At 33.0% G+C, this 21374-nt stretch overlaps 2 protein-coding genes across 2 annotated transcripts in view; one reads left to right on the top strand and one right to left on the bottom strand.

Annotated features, from left to right (window-relative positions):
- Positions 1 to 17872, top strand: part of LOC148624006 (A disintegrin and metalloproteinase with thrombospondin motifs 1-like) — a 28454-nt gene extending 10582 nt beyond the window's left edge. Inside the window, exons 12-16 of the mRNA XM_088566404.1 lie at positions 9553 to 9627; positions 10030 to 10121; positions 11147 to 11243; positions 11470 to 11559; positions 14289 to 17872. Coding sequence (XP_088422530.1) covers positions 9553 to 9627; positions 10030 to 10121; positions 11147 to 11243; positions 11470 to 11558 — 353 coding nt within the window. The 3' untranslated portion in view covers position 11559; positions 14289 to 17872. The remainder of the gene's footprint in view (positions 1 to 9552; positions 9628 to 10029; positions 10122 to 11146; positions 11244 to 11469; positions 11560 to 14288) is intronic.
- The window catches only part of LOC148624004 (Golgi-pH regulating cation channel-like), a 43320-nt gene continuing 38561 nt past the window's right edge, over positions 16616 to 21374 (bottom strand). The window contains exon 22 of the mRNA XM_088566395.1: positions 16616 to 19296. Coding sequence (XP_088422521.1) covers positions 19224 to 19296 — 73 coding nt within the window. The 3' untranslated portion in view covers positions 16616 to 19223. The remainder of the gene's footprint in view (positions 19297 to 21374) is intronic.

Below are 21374 nucleotides of genomic sequence, written 5' to 3'. Positions count from 1 at the left end.
CATCGTCATTAACAATTTCTTTAAACATCTTCTTTTCTGAAACTACTAAATGGATTTGAAACTTAAGATGATTGTTCCTTAGAGTATCCTGCACAAAATAAATGTTTGGATTTTTGATCTGTTAAAAAACATGGCCGCTATTACTAAAAACAGAACATAGCAGTCAGACAGCAGATTTTTGCATATAACTCCTAAACCATCAGGTTTAACCAAATTCTTACATGGTTAAAAGTATTCAGCATGATTAGATCTATCTGTGGTCAGATTTTGGTGAGGGATTAAGGCTCCTAGGAGCCTCTTGTTTTATTTTTGGTTTGATTTCAAATTATTTTTTAATTATTGAAATCCCTGGCTGCATCTTTCAATCAGATTTCAGATATCTCTTACCGTTTTTGAGTTATAAGGGGTCAAAGGGGCCACACCTTAAAAAATAGACTTTCTTATTTTCTGTCAGATTTCGTTTTTTTTATTCTAGTTCAAATTTTATTACAATAAATATGTTACCATCATAAACTCTGAGTCAGTCCATCTGCGCTAGTCTGGCAGGTGGAATCCATTATCTAAAAATATTGTCCAATGGGATGACCTCATAGTAGCCATCTACCCTTTATTCATCGATTTAATTTCCGCCTGCGCAAGAAGGCACATGTGGTAAATTTTATTCTGAATAATATTGAAATTTAGTAGTATTAGAAATCCTTTTTATTGAGGAATTTTTCTTTTATATATCTATTATTATTGTATATTGAAATTTTATAATAGAGTTTAATGTTAATTTTCATTGCCCATTTCAAGGCATTACTGGCAAGGATGTTTTTTTGGATGGGTCGTTACCTTATGATAGTCAGGTGGTTACTCCAAATGTGTCTAGTCAACACCGATGTTTTAACTTCGGTGACTAACACTACTATTCTACAGACCCCTGTCGTAGGTTCTGTGAATGGTAATAGAGTAATCCCTACTTTAGGTACAGTAACGCTTACAGTATCTAGGCCAGTAGACACCACAGGTTGAGTTTGCTGCTCCCCTGGTGTTTCTATGGGTCTAAATTTACCTGGTTCTAGGCCTCCAGTTTCTTACTGTGGTGTTACTTTGCCCTCCTCGGCTAATAACCCCATGTCTTGGTCAAGACATCCCTGGCCTCAGGCTTATCCTTACCCAGGTTTTCCTGGTCAGGCTCTTCCAGGTTTCTGGCCTTATGGTAACAACTTTGGACCTGTTGGTCCTCAAACTTTCACTCTTAGTTTGTCAAACCCCCTTCTTCTTCTGTAGCAGTGCCTTCTAGTAGTGTTACTATACCTGCAACTGTACCTACCTCTTATGTTAGGTGTCATTCTAATCAGGTTAATGACTCTGCCCCTTCATTAGATGGGTTTAAGAGTGTTTTAGATGACTTTCGTTAATCCATATCTTCTGAGTTTGTTGCTTTCTCCAACCGCCTCGCAGCTTTGCAGAAAAATGCCAACCAATCTACACCTAGCTCCTCTATAACTCCACTTTCTCCACTATCGACGGTTCACAACTTTGAAAGTGAACACGAAGGATAGTGATGATGAGGAACGTTTTTCAGTGGTCCCAGGTAGTCAGGAAGGTAATTTTTCCTGTGGTGAAGAATGTTTCTGTTTGTAATCCTCTACTTTCTGTTATTGGTCGGTCTCCTACCAATTCCAACAAGGCCGCTGAAAGTGAGGATACTCCTTCTTTGAAGGATCTCAGAGTTTCTGTCTACTCCATTTTGAAAGACATCAATAAGGTGCCTTTTCAGTCACCTCCTAAACCTAAGAGACTCACTTCAACTTTCGAGGCTTCTTGTGGTATGTCTAACGACCTACCTAAGTCTCATACTAGTTTTCCAGAATCTATTTGTATGTCCACTTCTCTTCAGATTATTAATGAAGGTATTATAGCCATTGAGTCTCATTTTTCCAAGGTAAGTGGTTTTGGTATAACTTCCTTGCATGATAATTTCCGATTTAGGGATTACGACATTTTCAATTCCACTTTGGGTAAGTTGGTGCCTTCTTGTGATAAGGCTTTTTCTTTTTCAATTAACTCAAGGCCTGTGGACAGATGCGTCTTCCTCAGTCTGTCTGGTTTAAAACTGAGAACCTTCTGAGAAATGCATCTCATGCTAGGTAATTTGTCTGTTGTAGCCCCCTTACTGAAGGATGTTGCTCTTCCTCCTGAAGTAAAACCATTTTTACTTCAGATTGATAAAGCTCAAGGCTTTTCTCAGCTTTTACTTATGGGAACCTTAGCAAACTTTACTTTATCCAAAAAGTCTGAGATCTTGGATAAAGCTAGAGTGTCAAACAGCCTTAAGGATTCTTTAATCAAATCTCCTTTGGACGACAAACTTTTTGGTTTGCCTCTTGATGAGATCCAGAAGCAACTTAGTCATGCTCCAGCACCAGTAAAGGTTAATGTTACCCTCTCTAGGAAATAATTCTAAGTGAGGTAATTCATCTACTGGTGGTTCTTTCTTTCCCTCCACAGAAAAGAGAAGAAAGATTTTCATTGAAGGTAGTATTAAGGTGGTTCCAAGAAAACATTTACTAAGTGCCAACAAGGCAATTTTAAAGGTGGTAAGAGGTCCAATCCTTCTACCTAAGAAGTTGCCCTCTCGTACGTTACTGACAAAACCCAATCCAGAGGTTATTTATGAAACTCCTCTTTCTCAAATCCCAGTAGGGGAGAGGTTAACTCATTTTCTGACAAAATGGAAAGATATTACCTCAGATTGTTGGGTATTGTCAGTGATTTGGGGGGATCAACTTTAAAGTTCAAGGAACTACCACCTCTTTCACCAGTTCGTATTCCACTGTCCAACACGAATACATCTGCAAAAAATATCTCTTCTATCAGCTTAGATAGCTTGTCTTTTGACAAGAAGGCAGTAGAGGAAGTTCCGTATTATCAATAGATCCAGGTTTCTGTTCTTGGATTTTCCTTGTTCCGAAGAAAACAGGAGGAATGAGACAAGTCATTGACCTGTCCATTCTCAACTCTTATCTGGTTGTTCCCCATTTCAAGATGGAGACCAATTAGTCTATCAGAGCTTCAATACTACCAGGTACATGGACCACTTCCCTGGACTTGACACTTATTTCCTTATTCCAGTGTGTCCTTCTTACCAGAGATTTGTTTGTTTTGTTTGGAACTACAAGGTTTACCAATTCAGAGTGTTACCTTTCGGCCTCTCTACTGCACCTCTAGTTTTCATCAAGGTGATGCAGGCTGCTGTAGCCCATCTTCACTTGCAGGCCATTCAGATTCATTCTTATCTAGATGATTCCCTGTTGAAGGAACTTTCATGTGTAAACACAGATCTATTCATTAAACTGTTTCTTTCCCTGGGGTTCCTAATTTCTTGGAAAAAGTCAGATCTGATTCCTTCTCAGGACTTTACTTTTCTGGGAGAACATTACCTGACTCATGTAGGACTAGTTCTACCTCCTCAGAAAAAATTTCGGAACCTCAACTTGAAAATTCATCTGTTTCTTTCTCAGGAAACATTTTCTGTTTGCCAATATCCTCAGCTACTAGGTCTCTTGAACTCTTTAGCAGATGTTGTTCCTCTTGGTCGACTACACATTCCACCTCTCCAATTTCATCTACATCAACATTGGCGCCTGTCTTCTCAGCATTGGGAATATCAAGTTCCAATTATTCCTCAGGAATTGTCTCCACATCTTTTATGGTGGACTGTTTAGGAGAATGTTTTGTAAGGCCAACTTCTGTCCTTGCCAGTTCCCAGTCAGACTCTGTTCACAGATGCCTCCAACCTCGGTTTGGGAGCATATCAGGAAGGACGTTCAGTATCAGGGGTCTGGAACCCAGTCTTACTGAAAGAACACATCAATTTTCTAGAGATGAAAGCAGTTCTGGCAGTCTTTCATATTCAGCCTATTCTGCAAAACAAGTCTCTTGGTCTTGCATCTGAAAATATGACAGTTGTTTTTTACTTAAAAAATCATTGTTTTAAGCTATTTCTTCTTGCAAAAGAAATTCTCCTTTGCAATCAACTTCAGTTACAGCTAGTAGTTCGTCATGTTCCAGGGAAACTCAATGTCTTAGCAGACTTTCTATTGAGAACTCTAGCTCCAGTGAATACAGGAAGGGAACTTCTCCAGTCCATGTTTCAAGCAATAACCCTTCATTGGGGGTCTCCTCATGTAGACCTATTTGCAACAAGTCTCAGCTTCAAACTTCTGTCCTGGACACAGAAGCTAATGCAGTAGACGCCATGAGTTTTCCTTGGGAAGGCATGTTTGGATATGCATTCCCTCCATTCAGATTTCTGTCAGCAGTTCTTTGGAAGATTGCTTTGGAGCAATGTCTGATCATTCTTATTGCTCCAGCTTGGCCCAAGCTTGGTATCCAGATCTTCTTCAACTATCTTGTACTCGTCCACTCTTACTACCAGTAAGACACAATCTTCTTTTCCAGTTCAAGGGCAAGATTCTTCATCCCAAGCCAGAGAATCTACATCTTTTGCGTGGCTTCTCTCAGGGATAGTTTCAAGGAGAGAGGCCTCTCTGGACGAGCATCATGACATCTCTCCCGAGCAGTCCGAGACTCTACTAACATCATCTATGATGCTAAGTAGACAATCTTTAGTAGTTGGTGTAGTGAGAAGGAAATTGATCCTCTCAAAATTACTGTTCAGCAGTTAGCTGAATTTCTTATCTATCTATTTGAAGATAAAAAATTGTCTCCTTCCACAATTAAAGGTGATCATTCTGCTATTTCCAGAACTATCCACTTGTCTGGTGGTCCTGATTTTGGTAGTAATGAGTATATTTCTTTTAGTTAAGAATTTTACTCTTGAATGTCCTAGACAAAAGGTTTTAATTCCTTCCAGGAATTTAAATTAGCTTTTATCATCTTTAAAAACCATTCCTTTTGAACCAGCTGAAGAAGTAGATATCAAGTTTTTGTCATATAAATGTTGTTTTCTACTGGCATTAGCTTCAGGTAGGAGAAGAAGTGAAATACACGCTCTGTCTATTTCTGACTCATGTCTTTGGTTCAATAGAAGTAAATCTTCAGTTACTCTTTTAACTGACCAGGCTTTTTTTAGCCACAAATCAGATTCCTAGTAGAGGTTCAGAACCAATAGTTACACCTTCATTGCCTATTGATTCTACTTGTAAACTGCTTTGTCCCATCAGAATTTTACTTATTTATTTACAAAGAACCCACAGTATAAGACCTAAGGCTAATACTAGGCTATTTATTCCCATTAAGAAAGATATTAAAGATTTATCAGCAAAAACGATATCTACCTGGATTTGTAAGACCATTCAGTTAGCCTACAATTCTTCTAGGAATCTCTGCCTAGTCTGAACATTAAAGCCCATGATGTTAGAGCTATTTCTACATTTTTGGCACTATTTAATAAACTTTCTTTAGAGGAAGTTTTATCAGCAGGTTTCTGGAGAACTGAAAATTTCTTCATTTCTCATTACCTAAGATCATTATCTTCTCAAGCCAAGGGCTTATATTGATTTGGACCTTTGATAACAGCACAAAAACTTGTTTTACCTCCTTCAACTTCTGGTTCAGGTGATTCAGCTTTACGTTAGATTCTGTGTTTTTTTTATTAATTTTAAAATTTAATCAGAATTTATGATGGTAATGTATTTATTGTAATAAAATTTAATATTTTTAAAGTAAAATGGGATTTGATAAAGTATATACTTACCATCATAAATTAATGGTCCCTCCCAGCCTCCCCCTTCATCTCCTGTTATGTTCTTTTTTATAGCTTCTTGCTTACTTTTGAAAATTAAATGGATGAATTAAAGGTAGATGGCTACTATGAGGTCATCCCATTGGATGATATTTTAGATAGGGGATGGACTTACTCAGAATTTATGATGTTAAGTATTTATTTTATAAAATCCCATTACACTTTAAAAACGTTAAATTTTGTGCTATACTGTCCAAACCAATTGTTGTGTCCTTAATGAATTGTAAGTCCCTATGCATGTCAGAAACTAATATTGTGTCCATACTCACCCCAACTGTTCAGGGTCCAACCACTCAGTGAAGCTCTGTATTCAAAGTGCTAAAAACATGACAATATTTCAGAATTTGCAGTATCTTAAGGATTCATGAATTCTAAGCAATGTATTTAAATGCTATCTTCAAAAGTTATGACATTTACACCTATGATTAAATATATTAAAAATATATTATAAAATCTCTTTTGTTTTTCTCCTGAGACTAGTTAGTGTGAAGTCTTCACCATTTTTTTACATATCACAATATGGAATCTCACAATTGTCCAACTGTGTTTCTGTATACTTGTAACTTATATATTATACAGAAGTTTTGATTAATTTGATCATTTTGTGTCAACTATTTATCAACATTTGAAATTTGTTTTCAATAAGAAACAATTATTGTCAACTCGAAGAAAGCTATGTTTCTGAATATTTTATGAAAGTGGTACCTATTTGATTAGAGTTACTGCTTGTCAGGCAGAAACCTACCCAAGTTAAATTATCTCCCATTTCATTGTAATTGTCGGGGAGGAAATGGCTGCGATAGACTGTTGTTGGTTCTGATATGGAAAATAATCAAATATGAACGACATTCACGTGTTGATAATATATGTCTGGTGAAAAGTGCTTCCTACATGTATGGTGAACAGGAAACGACAAGTGTAGTTGGTGCCGTTTGCTTGACAGATTTATAAAACGATTTCTGTGGATGGATAAGTTGTGAACAATTCTTATATTGGTGGTAAACTGTGGTGCCCTGATGATATTTCATGGTTTAAAATTGGATCACACGTTTTAATATTATGGTAAGTGTTTCTAGTTTCCTAGAAAGTAAAAATTATTTTCCTCCGAAGTTGCATATAGAAGTGATCCCTTAAACTTAAAATTTTACTTGAAGACACAACACCTGTACAATATTAAGTAAACAAAAAAGGTCAAAGGTTGCAATGTAGAACTTACATGTACTGTCCTATAGCTCCATTCTTGATTTCAATTGTCTTACGGCAATTGTATCTTAAAATCATTCAAGATTAGAGTAGAATATGATGATAGCTAATGAAGGGTTCTTACATACTCATAAGATGACAAGTTACGATTTTGCCATTTTTGGAATAGGTTCTATGCAAATTTTATGCTAAGACGCTATATATGTTATATGACACATGACAATCAGAAAGCTAGGTAAAATTCATCACAAGGTTTTGTTATAGGCACCATGTTGATGATTGAAGAAGGGCCAGATTGTATGGTTTTTCTGTGATTTTTATCTCATCCATTCATTGAAAAAATAATATATAATCTGACATCAAATCCAAGTACACACATTCCCTTTCTCGCAGGATAAAAATGGTGGGTGTCTCTATTATTAAACTAAATATATTACTTCTATCAATGATTTGGCTGTATTTATACACATATACCCTGTGAAGATTTTATTCCCAGCGTACATGTACAAATGTATGTGTGGATAGTGATAGAAACAAGACTTAGTGCATGCGACCTGTACCTATAATTTTTTCATTATTTAACAAATATGATTGGCAATTGAAAATGATTTTTACCAGTTCCCTAGTACTTCTTAAATATTAAACATAGTGCATGTACTCTGCAACAACTGACAAGTATTCTTTTCAGGCTTTCTAGTAGTAAATTTCTGTATTTCCTTAATGTTACATTTATTTAATACTTTCCTTGTGTTCCATAATAGGGTTTTCATATCTATTATCTTGGTAGCATTTATATGTAGCTATACTTGTACATGTACATGTGTATGTCTTCATGACATATACACATATATATTTATAGTAACTGTTAACTATTGTAACTAAATATACATACATGTGTATATTCTTGTCATAAATACAGTCACTCAGACAATATTACTATATAATGCAGTTGCTATTTTACAGGGAAAGTACAGATAAGTGTGATAGAACAGCTTATGTTGGATTGGATCAACATGTGTTTATACCTAGATGAGCAGCAACAGAAGGAATACATTTTTCAGATATGTGAAGAAGTCAAGAACTGTAGAGAACAAAAAAATGTTTAAAAAACGAAATAAATTCAATATTTATTTATCATACTGTTACTAATATGATTCCCGCAATGATCCTGGTAACCAAACGAAAAATTCAGAGTTTATCAAACTTGAAAGTTGTGTTGATACTTGTCTCTAAATTGTTGAAGGTTCTACCTTTACGGTCGTATCAAACTGCAATCCGGGGAGCTTTACATTCCTTGTTGAATTAGAATTGGTTAATATTACTAGGTTGCATCATACTTGCAAAAAGGAAAACTTTAATTGTGGGTATTATAGTATTTATACATGTACATAGATAGATTCAATAATTTTGATGAGATAGAGGTGTGAGATGCATACTTTTAGCTTTACGAAAAGATTCATGTCTACACCAGATTAGGTTGATCTAAATAAAATTTTATAACAAGGTTAAAGAAAGGTTTGTATTGATTTTGGGGTTTTTGAGGAATGTTGCATAGTTCTCTGACCAACCAAAATTATGTCGCCATCGGGATGTTTCTCAATGTCACATCCTCTACACTTTGTGCACATGTGTAGTGTAATTGCCTTTTCTATTGAAAAAAAAAAAATTGGCATAGTTTTAAATTTTGTAAACCATAGAATTAGAAACAGTGTGATTGTTACACTAACATAAGAAATTCAGGACTGAAAGCGTGAGAAAGGAATTTATTGTAGAACGTTTGTAGTTTGTATATTTTGACAGAGAGAAAAAATCTGCGAATGGAAACATTTCAAATCAAAGCCATGTTCAACACTACCACAGGCACCTCAAAAGCAAGAATTAATCAAATTTTCAGATTTTCCCGAATAAAACTCCTAGTAAATAGAGTGAAAAGTATACTCAAATAATATTTGAGTACATAATACACTGATAGATGTATAATTGTCGTAAATCACTTATGCTATTAATCCATGCCACTTTTTTGATATGCATGTACATGTAACCTTGACCTTAATTGTTGACAAGCTTATTGACGGAATTATACAGGTAAACATAGGTAAATATGTGTCGTGTACATTGGCAAGCCTTCGATGTGCCGACTCACTTAAATTTTTTTTCTATAATTAATACAGCTAGAAATAAATCCAAAGTTGGCATGTTGGTAGATACACATTTGACGGACTTGTGTATTTTTTCCAGATATTTTGGTGATCAAATACAAAGTGTGATCCAATTTTGATTGAACGTACCTCCACTGAAAATCATTTCAATTAAAGAACAAGGCTTTATCTTAGTATTATTTGATACTGTATTTGTTGATAATTTAATGTTTACTAATAATGTTCCGAACTTAAATTGAAAATAATAACTTTTTTGTCTAAAAGTAAATATTAAGGTCAATAGCAACAGCAATAAACAACAGGATTCACTTTTCCGCCTAAATGAGAGCGCCAGTTCTATTGTTCTTGTCGCAGTAGGTTTCTGCCTGTTGTTAACAAACAAATGTAATGCTGAAGTTTGTCTTAGGATGACACAAATATTTCCATTTTTCTCAGATTCTTTTGAGTCTATTCCAGCAGGATCTACTGGTGTTGTAGTGAAAAATAGAAATGAAGATTTTACTGCGATAGGTAAGTAGATTAGGTATGAACATGATAGAGATGGAGTGCTTTCATTTTTATTTCAGTACAAGACAAGCAATGATGGAAGCACCTGCAAGAAATAGGAAGCATTCAAAAATCTATATTTATTTTTCAAGCTTAGATAACCAAACAATCTTTCAATGCAAAAGCTTTGAAAATGATTTAATTATCTTACACAGGCAAACATGTAAAGTTCATGTTAATCGAGCTTCATGTGAAATTCATGTAAACTTTACATGAAATGTGAAAATGTGAAAATCTCATGAAATAATTTTTCCTGTACACTTTAAAGAATGCAGAGCAAAGACAAAAAATGAATCAAGAAGTTGATAATTGTATTGAGTGTTTTCTGACAGTTGTCACTCTAAGTTTAAAAACTGTTTGTTTAAGGTGCGAAATATAAAGGAGACAGAAATTTTCTTGTTCAAGGATCACGATTACAAGACTTTCCTGAACCAATTGTCAAAGATATTGAATTACTGGTATGAATAAGCAGTTTATAGATATATTTATTGATATAAAATATAGTCTTTGTTTCATATGACATCTTAAGTTTTTTTTCCTTTAACTTTTGCTTTAAATCAAAAGTGTCAAATCATATTGCTGAAAAAATAAAACTTGAGAGAGAATCACTCAATTTTTTTGTTTGTAAATACCCAATATAAAGATGTGTGTAGTCAATTAATTGTCTGTCTTTTTGTGGTTTCCAGGCAATTTTAACATTAAAAACATATTTTAGTATTCATGATAAAAATGAACAAATGCATTGTTTTCATCTTAGTAAAAGTCTTTAAATGAGACAAAATATAATTTTAAAGTATTTTTTTTTACTTTTTAGGTATAATTCTAGACAATAAATTGAAATAAGATTTTTTTTATTATGGAGTTATTGCCCTTGGTTTTGTGAAAATATTGAAAATGTGTAGACAGTAGCTTAAGGTAGAACTAAAGAAATTTCTTCAAACTTACCTCTTAACTTTATAAACTACAGATACAGATTAAGTTTGAATTTGGATTTCAACACTCAAAACAAACTTACTTTACACAGTAACTTGAAAATTATGGCCACATGTGATCAAGATTTTCTTAAATACACAGGCAAACATTTTTCATGTGAAGTTCATGTTAATCGAGCTTCATGTGAAATTCATGTAAACTTCACATGAAATTAACGTGAATATCATGTGAAGTCTCGATTCACCTGAATTTAACGTGAATTTTATCATGAAGTTCATTTATTCAATTCAGGTGAAAATCATGTGAAATTCATGTGAAAATCATGTGAAATAAATTTTCCTGTGTAGTTATCTTCTAATAGGGGAAATGGAACTGATAGGAAATGTCTGGTTACTCATTAATATTCATTAATTTGCTTTTATTCAAACTCTTCAAAATGCTCAGATCATCATTACACCTTCCTGATATTAATTATCATACATTGATGAATGTTTATCATAGTCCAAGTTGGAGTATGAATATGATAGTGATATCAGCAGGCTCTTTACAGATTTTCTATTTCTATGATGTAACTGCTGATGTTTCTTATGAGTACTATAATATGACGGTACCCCAAAGATATGGTTGGATGGCTTATTGCTCAGGAGGTACACAATATTCATTTTATTACATAAACGGAAGTCTTTTCTAGATTACTGTAATTTCATGCAATAAATGTATTTTGTAACTATTTCAAAACATATTGATAGCTCAGTATCAACTTTTCACAAAAGCATTTGACAATGTTTTAAAGTGTGAAGCTTCTTTTTGCATTATTAAACAAAACCTTAGTATTAACAATTGATTTGAAACAATTTATTTCATTTTCTGCAGGTATAAGTTGTAGAGACTTGTTCCTGAATAAAGATGTTGGTGATGAAAAATGTTTTCTTTTCAACAAACCTAATCAGAAAGAATGTTGAGGTTTGTAACTTAATTCTGAACTGATGTCACTTCATTATTATATGATCCTATTTGTCTATTTCGATATATTAGATGAGGAAAGTTTTAATGAAGCACTATAAGGTAATTGCAATTTGGTGGAAATTACAGTTGAACCTCGATGTGTCGAATTCAGACTACCGTTAGTTGAAATCTCAGGTAACTTGAACTCCCATCAAAACTCCCCTTACTTCAATACAATTTTACCTCGGATGACTTGAACTTGGATGAATCGAAACCTCGGATAACTGGAGGTAATCAATCATTCCCCTCGTTAGGACTTTGAGATTAATTAACCCTGATGTCTCGAGGTCAACTAATTAGTCGGGGAAACTGGTTGCTTTATTACAAACCATAATCGAAGTGTGGGTTTAACAATGATTTGCATGGCTTTTAAAATTATTTTGTTGACACTCGTTATGGTTTGATTTGTGTATGTAAATAGTTTAAAATTGCACGTATAGTGAACAGAAACAAATTCTATTAATTACACGTCGCTGATATTGGATATTTTGATATTTTGATAATTTAAAATAAAATACAGATGAATTGTAATGGTATCTGCCTATAAAATGAAACGTCAAACAGAGGATAGTAAGTGTATTTCAGTGACTACATTCGTTTCTCTAGTTAATTTGAAAGTTTTGTCATAATAACGTAGAGCACACGGTTAGACGATACTCCTGATTGTGAGTCAAACAAAGTAGCTTGTAATGAACTATGACATTTTCAATGTAGAAAAATAAAAAGGAAATCTCACTAAAGCACTTTATGCCATTCAGTATTTCAAACATGATATACAACCTTCAAAAAAATACATCTTCTGATATGAAACCCAAGACATTATGAAGTATCATGTAAAGTAAAGTACCTGTATATGTACAAGCGCAAAAAATGATGTAAATCATTGACCAAACTTCTAGTATTTTCAGTTTATACTCGACCTCAGATTACTCAAACCTTGGATAACTCGAACATTTTTGCATGGTCCCTCTGACTTTGACTTGACAAGGTTCGACTGTATACAGATACACTAACTTATAAGACTCTGTCATACCCATATTGTTCAATGCATTGCTTACTACAGTAGGGCTGTGATGCTTGCTAACGCATGACAAATCGTCTACTAATTATTGGCCCCGTGCAGGTGCGGGTGTTAAAAGAATAGGCCTGCAGCAGTGCTAAGCTTGTCGTAAAAGGCAACTAATTAGTGCTCAGAACCCTAGCCAGGGGCTAGGGCCCTCTGCCCACAGAGCAACTGGGATGTGTGCCTCAGGTGGTTGAATGGGGTACCCCTGGCGTGTTACGTGCTGGGGTTGTCAGGCTATAATAAGGAAACCTGACCGCAAACCATAGTGGTGCACCGTGTTGGGAAAGATGCCATGTTTCTCGCACGTTAAAGAACCCTACTGTGGTATTCTCCTTGAGTAGGAACCATAGGGCTTTGCCACAGGAGGCTAAATTGCCCGACCCTACTCACCTTTCCCTATTTCCAGTGGCAATCAAAATTTGTCGACCCCATTGTCCTTGTGTCCCATCCCTTTGTCATTTCACCATCATTTTATGTTCATTTTATCATCAATTTCATGTGTTCATAGTTGTTTCTCTTGCTCGCTCGGTCTTTCTTTCTCTCTATATATATAGAAATTAATTACTTAGTATTTTAATTCTGTATCAATGAATCTCTTAAAGAGGCATTATAGATATGAGTGAATGAATGTTTAAACCAAACGATTATGAATTAACGCGTCATTATCAGTTGATATCTGATATATTTTTTATTATAAGTTTATTTGTATTTTTAAAACATTGTGGACACTGACACACTGCTTTCATGTGAATATTGACACAGAATTATTATCTGAGAAAAAAATGTAAAAATGGTAATATGATTATTGCAGCCTTTCAAAATGAAAGTAAAATATGACAAACCAAATTAAATAGTCAGTAAAGCACACCTAAAAAATGACCTTACATCTTCAAATCCTTAACCATTCTTTTAAATTGTGATAGGTTTTTTAAGTTCATTGATAGTATTAGTAAAATTTTACAAAATTTGATATATAGGAACTCACATTAATCTTGGTTCACTTGATTACTCTTTCATTATTTTTAAGTCCTGCTTTACCTTAGTGTTTGGATGCATTCTTCTTGCTGCATATGTACTTTTGGTCAAGTGTATTGTTGCCTCATTTCCATTTTCCCACATCTCTTTTTGATATACCAGTAATAGATTACCTGTATTACTCAGTGGATACTAATGACCCAGGCTTTTGGCAAATATAAGGGCTAATTTTAAGGGATAATTTAGGGCCAAAATTAGGAATTTTACATCATAAAAGTAACTAACACTGAGAAAATTTTCCAACTTTCCTTCAGTCTTTTGTGAATTCCCAACAGAAGAAAACATTTATAGACAATTAGGATGCATTCTCTTAAAAAAAACAAACTGCAAGGATAATATTTGAAACTCCAAAGACAGCAGTGAAGTTACATGAAAATTTAGGAATCCACATGAAAAATAAGGGCTTTTTTAGGAATTCTCTTTGCATTTCAAGTTTTTTAAGGAATTTTAGCCAAAATGAAAAAAATAGGGATTTTAAGGAATTTTTGGGCTGCTCTACAGCCGTTTGACCACATTCTTCTCTTATGTTTAACCTAGATATTTTGAATGCCTTAATATACTTTTCACCTTACATGTATTTTTTCAGGTTAAAGATGTTTGTCCTCAAGTATTTTGATGAATTAAGTCAATGTTAGGTTATGGACACCAACTAGTGGACTTAGAAAAGAAATTTAAGCAGAGGAATAATGTGTGACAATAGGAATGTATAACCTATACTTTGCTTGAATTAAACTATCTGCATTTAAAATCATCTGTACTGACGAATTATATTCATAAGTTGCCCTTAAAATCAAACATTTTAGTTTTATCATTTGAGATGAATCCTTGTATTTCAGGCATAACAAATATATTTTAAATATTAAGAAATAAGCAAAACCCTAGGTACAATGTACCTGAAGTTTGATGTCAATTAAAAGGGCAGTCACTGTAATTGTAACAATAGTAAATTGAAACAATCACTGACCAAATGAGAATTATTGGGATCTTTTGATGCTGAATCGGATAAAGTTCCTGTAGATAAGAAATATAACCAAAAATGTTGATTTAAGAACTACGGTTTCAGAAAATTTCACAAGTTGAAGGGATAGCATTGGTTGGTTACCATGATAAGACTAAATAGGTCCCATCCAAATAGAATTCTTTTGAGTCAATATCAAGGGCTAGTGTTGAGACAAATTGTTTGGTGTGTCTGTACAAAACTTGTAAGTAGCTAGTAGAAAAACAAGTTTTCTGTAAATCTAAGAATCTAGAACACTTATATATCATGAACAGTATTGAATAGGGCAACTTATTTTTTTACTCTTAGTAAAATTGTTCATAGATAACAAAAACAAACTAGACATTGACCCTAATGGGACTATTACCCACACAGCCTGTTGAACCTTGTACATTTTGGGACCAATGTGGTCACACAATTCATATTGAACACAATTTTGATGGTGGATAGACTATGCACTTTTTACACACAATTTTGCTGCCATTTCTAAAACACTGAACTCCAAACCAAAATTACTACTATACACAATGACAGAATATGACTGCAAATTTACTTTAAATATAAATTCTGACACTATGCACATCCCAATATGGTAATTTGACATTCCATTAAGTTTCATAACAACGCTGTAAGTTCTTGAGTTATGGACAACGCGAGATCAAGTTTTGCTGAAAAATGCCCACGTTAACAGCTGTCATTTCTACAATTTTTGCCCAACATAAATACCTGACAATATGCACATCCCTATATGATAATCTAACAGTCCATTGAGTTTCATTACAATCCTGCAAGTTGTTAAGGAGTTGCAGACAATGCATCAGATAGTTTTGCTGAAAAATGCTTTAGTTTAAACAGACATCACTTCTACAATTTTTGCTCAAACATAAACACCTTACAATATGCACATCCAATATAGTATTCTAACTATCCTGCAAGTCATTAAGGAGGAGTTGCAGACAACGTAGGAGACCAAGTTTTGCTGAAAAACATCCAACTTCAACAGCTGTCATTTCTACAACTTATGTCCAAACATAAATTCCTTACAGTATGCACATCTTTTTGTGGTTATATTACATCCGATTAAGATTCATAACAGTGCTAAAGTTGCTACGAAAATATTTTGGTCAGACAGAGAGACAGGTTTAAACCTATATACACTCCCAAACTTCATTAACTGTGGGTATAAAAACATGATACCATATGATATTGACTTATGTATCATGTGTATTTATGCGAAATGGTTTTTTTTGGCTACCAATTTTGTTATATTAAAAAGATCTTTTCTCAAAGAACAACCTATACTTAGTCACTAAATAGTATACTGTGTGTCCATATTTTCAAGGAGTAACAGAATTTCGATTTTGATATAAAATGATACAGTATATATTTTACTTCTTGTGATTGGAAGATTTTAATTTCTAACAAATTTAAAACTGTTGGTAAATAGTTCGCAGACATAAACAATACCAATTTTTTTTTACATATTTTTATGTTTTTGCAATTTGATAGAATTCCCTGAAAATAAAAAAGGAAGCATTTTCTGTTGAAAAAAAAAAATAAAAATAAAAGTCACTATTTTTACAGAGTTATCTACCCTTTTCAAGAAAAATTTCCATAGAAAGTTTGAAATGCTTATTTGAGTTTGCTGCCATGTAGATTTTTTTTCTGTGTATATATGGGGCATATTGCTAAAGATCTGAATATTCTACTGCAATTAGTTTAAGATTAAAATTATGTTTACAGAACTAATGGTGCACCACCTATTTTATATAATATTTGTTATTTTTCTTACCATATGGTTTTTAGGAAGTGGAGTTTGGGGTATCCTTCAGTGAGCTTTGCTCAAATTTTACTAGTTTTCTTTATAGTTTGAGTTAATTTTTACCAATACAGGTTAAACACTTAGTAAAAAAGTCTACTTTAATAAGGTTTTTATTGATAGCAAGATATGTACAGTTTTATAGATGATACCAACAATCTTGACATAGCACTATGTGCTGGGATTACACCCATATTAAAATACATATATACATCGATTTGACAGTAACTGATAATAGACTTGTACCCACATACATTTAAATACACATAGCATGTACAAGACCGATCATCACCCAAAACCATGTAAATAGAATAAAGTAATTATCATGACAATAGAAATAACACATGAAAAATTGCTTTGATATCTCACAACATACATGATAACTACAATTTATTATGAAGAAATTGATGTCTTATGGATCAAATTTCATTTAACTGAAATAGAGTGTTGATAAATATGTAGAATAATTTTTCTTAAAGTCCAACTTACCCTTATCCAAATCATCTAAAATTTGCAATGGGTTGTATAAACTATTTACATGTTTAGGTAGCAGCAATGATGAGAATATCTGGATTCATCAATTTTTACTCTATTCTCATACATTAAATAATATAAATGTATAGTCTGTTTGAGCTTTATAAATCTTCAGAAAAAATTCTTAAAAATTTATGCTTCAAAATTTAACTTTTCAATTGCAGATCCATTTCTACAGCACATACAAACCCTGGGAAATATTTTCAGAATTTTATCTCAATAAATAAAAACTTCCCTATTAGACTTAATGTAACTTCCACTTTATATAGATCCAATATTTTAAGCATGCCTTAGTTTTGTAAGAGCTATATGAATATTCAGGTAAATAATAAAGTTATGTGACATTAACTCATTTGACAATCTAAAGATATCAATTGAACATTACAAAACATCCTTTATAATCCTGTATCGACACCTAAAGCTATTCATATTTCTTAGCTTTATTATGTAGCCTGAGCACATGGCTTTTTGTTCATATTTACATCAAATATTCAAATAGCTATTCCAACATTGAAACAGACATACCAGTAGTTATACTTAAATATTTAAAATTAGAATTGCATTAAGCTTAATTGGGAATTTCTTAGGTCAGTTGTGATAAAATTCTGAAAATATTTCTCAGTTTGTATGCACTATAGAAAATAAAATCATGAATGCAGTTGAAAAATAATTTTATAAGACTTTTTTTTTTTCAAAGATTAATAAAACTGAAACGGACTATATAAAATAAGCAAAAACCACTATGGACTAACTTCTTATAATTCTATGATGCATAAAAATATGTCTAATAATAAATGTTATATCTCAGTAAAATAAAAAATATCCCAAGCTATGTATACTCACTCATAACACTGCATATATCACAGCCATACATCATTAAATACATTTATTAAGATACCTCTCATGCCACATATAAGAAACACAACAATCAATCAGTCTTATTTGTGCCATTCCAACTATAACTATTACATCCAGTGATCATAAAGTTTACAGAATTCCATATGCATTATTATGAATCAATGCATTTTATGAACATAGTATTTTTCTCTGGTGTAATCTGGTGTCTGTAATTTTAATATCGTAGTTTCATATAAAATGTAAAAACTACAGAAAAAGTCAGTTGTTAAATGCATCAAAATGTAAGTGCACAGAAATCAGCGAACATATACAACAAAAAAATAATGACCTAATGTTCTTGTATTACCAGAAATGATCGACTGAGGGGGTTTTTAAGGTCCTTGTTGGTATTACTTCATCAAAGCTATTTATAGACAATATTTATGGTAGCTATTGATTACATTCAATAAAAGATAACTTCAAATGAAAACAAATCTGCTTAAAGTCAATGTATTTCTTTTCAAAAGATTACTCACTCATTTGTTCTTATGCTTCATACAAAGTGTGATTTATAGTAATTTCTACTTAGTGTTTATGGAGGAATGTCTACATCAATGAAATTTGTCATCAAAACTTTAACAAACAAAATCAGCATTTCAGTTGTATAAACAACTTTGACCAAAATTTACCTCGGAAACCATGCAAGTCCAGAACACATTCAAATGAAGAAATGATTATTCTTTATGACAAAGAAGTCTCATATGAGTTGTAGACACAATTCTCTATCAATTTAATAAAATATTTTCTTTCTGTTAGGACAGCAGCCAAAATTGCAAAAAAAGTTTGATTTGTCTTCCAAGGGTAATAACGAAAAAAGACAAAAACAGATCATAATAGGCTTTTTAAAGACAATAATTACTACCAAGACTTTTTGTAAAACTTTGACTCTATTAATACATTTGTACTTTCAGCATTCAATATTCTATTTTCCTTCAGTTATGACGACATCAGTTAATATTGGTAACTTTACTCCAGAAATGGGCAATAATGTACGTTTGATCAGCATAATATTAACAAATATTTAAACTAGTAACCATGGAAGCTCTTACCATTTTGGATACAATCCACCCAGAATATTCAGAGAAGTAATTTTATATTAAAAAAGTTTCGGTCAGTTTATTTTGATAGTGAATAAAAAAAAATCTATATGATGAAATATTGTCTTGATAAGAACACCATCATCTGTGAGAGGTCTAGTAGACAACCAAGGTCAATGATAATATTCTACAACAATTAAATCTCCTTATGAATTATCCCCACCACTTGTTTTCAGGTTATTGCATTTTATTAGCTTCATATTTTGTGGTCATAATTTCTTCATCTGAGTCCAACAAACTCGGTAAAACCCTGTAAATAGATAACATCAGTTAAGGAAGAAGAGTATATAAGAGTGCACAAAAGTCACAAACTGTCAATTTACTATTTGTCCGTTGGACACATGTACTGTATTGTATCATATTTTGGATCTAGGGGTAGTGTTTTAGCTACTAATGCATACTCTTTGTTCAGAAATGTTGGTTTTGTCTCAAATTCTACCAACTACATGCAAATATATATATATACAGGAAAAAAACAGGCCAATCATTCACACTGCTTGACTTGACTCTGGTTTATGAACATGGTGTGGTCAGGTTATTATATACTTTGAATAGTTATAAACTCATCTTTCATGTGAATATCTCGTTTAGGATGCACAAATTTCATAATATATCCCAATGTGACAGTATAAATAAACAATATGACACCAGCTTAGTACTTAAACTAGAAAAAAAACTGTGAGCAAAACTCACTTAATGGCATCATGTGATCATTTCATCAAAATCCATTTAGCGGTTTCAGAGTTGCAAATTAGAATATGATTCCTCCTTGGTCAACCAATGACAAAATCCATATCTTGCCTAAGAAAACCCCAGAAGTCATTCAGAAGGAAGAACAAAATAAGAGGTGCACAATGGTATAATGTAATAAAAGAATCTGTAAAGCTTCTATCAAAATCCATTCTGTGGTTTCAGAAGAGTTGTGAATTAGAAATTGATCCCTCCCCCCTTGGCTGACCAATGACAAAAGTCCATGCTTTGCAACAGGCAACCCAAAAAGTCATTCTGATGAAAAATTAAATAGATGTACGACGGCATCATGTAATAAAGAACCTGTAAAAGTTTCATCAAATTCAATCCAGTGATTTCAGAGGAGGTGCAAGTTAGAACTGTAATAAATCTTTAAAAAATGCTTCATACACAGAAAGTAATCCAAATAACAGAATATATTGGATCAGAAAAACAAGAAACTCTCAAAGAGCATGAATCGCTGACCTCGCAAACCATGCCCTATTAACTAAGTAAGTGAAGGTATCATGTTTTATTTCCCATGTTTGAAAAAAAAATTGCTGAAAAAGAGCATATTTTGATGAAGTTCACTAGTACGCAAGGCATTATAAAATGTAGGAATTGCCTTCTAAGTGTTTTAGAACCTCTTGGAAAAAAATATGCCCTATGCCCTGTCATTCCACCAAGTCAGAGGGGGCATTTTTCCAGTAAACATTTGCTCAGAAAGAACATAAAATTAAGCTAAACCATGGCTATACAAAATTTTCATCATCACTATTCAACTCAGGAGATCATGTCTACTAAATAAACCAAGTATCATTGAAATCAAAGCAAGTATCAAAATTAATGGCCATCCAGGGCAAATTTTTTTAATCACCATTCAACTTAGAACGCAATGTATCTGACACCCCCCCTAAAAAAAAAAACAAAACAAAAAACAAAAACACTGGAAACCAAGGAACTTAAGAAACTTAACAACATGGCTGCCTAAAAAGAATTTGAAACTGCCAGTCAACTCAGAATATCATGTTTATCTTATGAGTGGCTTTAATCTTCATTATTCTTCTATGGTTGAGGAAAAAATACCAATAAAGTGTTTTGACCCCTTATGTTCTATTTTTAGTAACAACAGCCATGCTTTTTGTACTATGAAAAACTTTCAATGATCAGTTTGTACAGTTTGTATAGGGTACTCTAAAAAAACAATTATAACAACTTTCATTAAATATTGTCTCCTAGCATCATAGAAGATTTTCAAAGATGTAAAAGGTAAAAAATGATAAAAAAAATCTGTTTCAGGGGCCATAACTCCTACACCGGGAGACAAATCATTTTGAAAAAGTCTGTCTTGATGGTTACCAATTATACCTTCTTTCAGAACTTGGCTTAATTCAACAGTTTTGAGTTATTTGTGAAATGTATTTTGACACCCTATGTTCTATTTTCAGTAACAGCGGCAATGTTTTTTTAACAGATCAAAAATTCAAACTGTCATTTAATGCAGGATACTCTTAGAAACAACCATACCAACTTTCCTTTAATTCTGCACAGTAGTTTCTGAGGAGATTTTTGAAAGTAATAACATAAAAAAATAGCAAA

The sequence above is a fragment of the Perna viridis genome, chromosome 2 (assembly GCF_037379345.1).
Source record: "Perna viridis isolate PV_CMFRI_1.1 ecotype Kerala chromosome 2, ASM3737934v1, whole genome shotgun sequence".
NCBI classification, from domain to species: domain Eukaryota; kingdom Metazoa; phylum Mollusca; class Bivalvia; order Mytilida; family Mytilidae; genus Perna; species Perna viridis.
The sequence above is the reverse complement of the archived record's forward strand: the minus strand, read 5'-3'. Positions and strand labels throughout refer to the sequence as shown.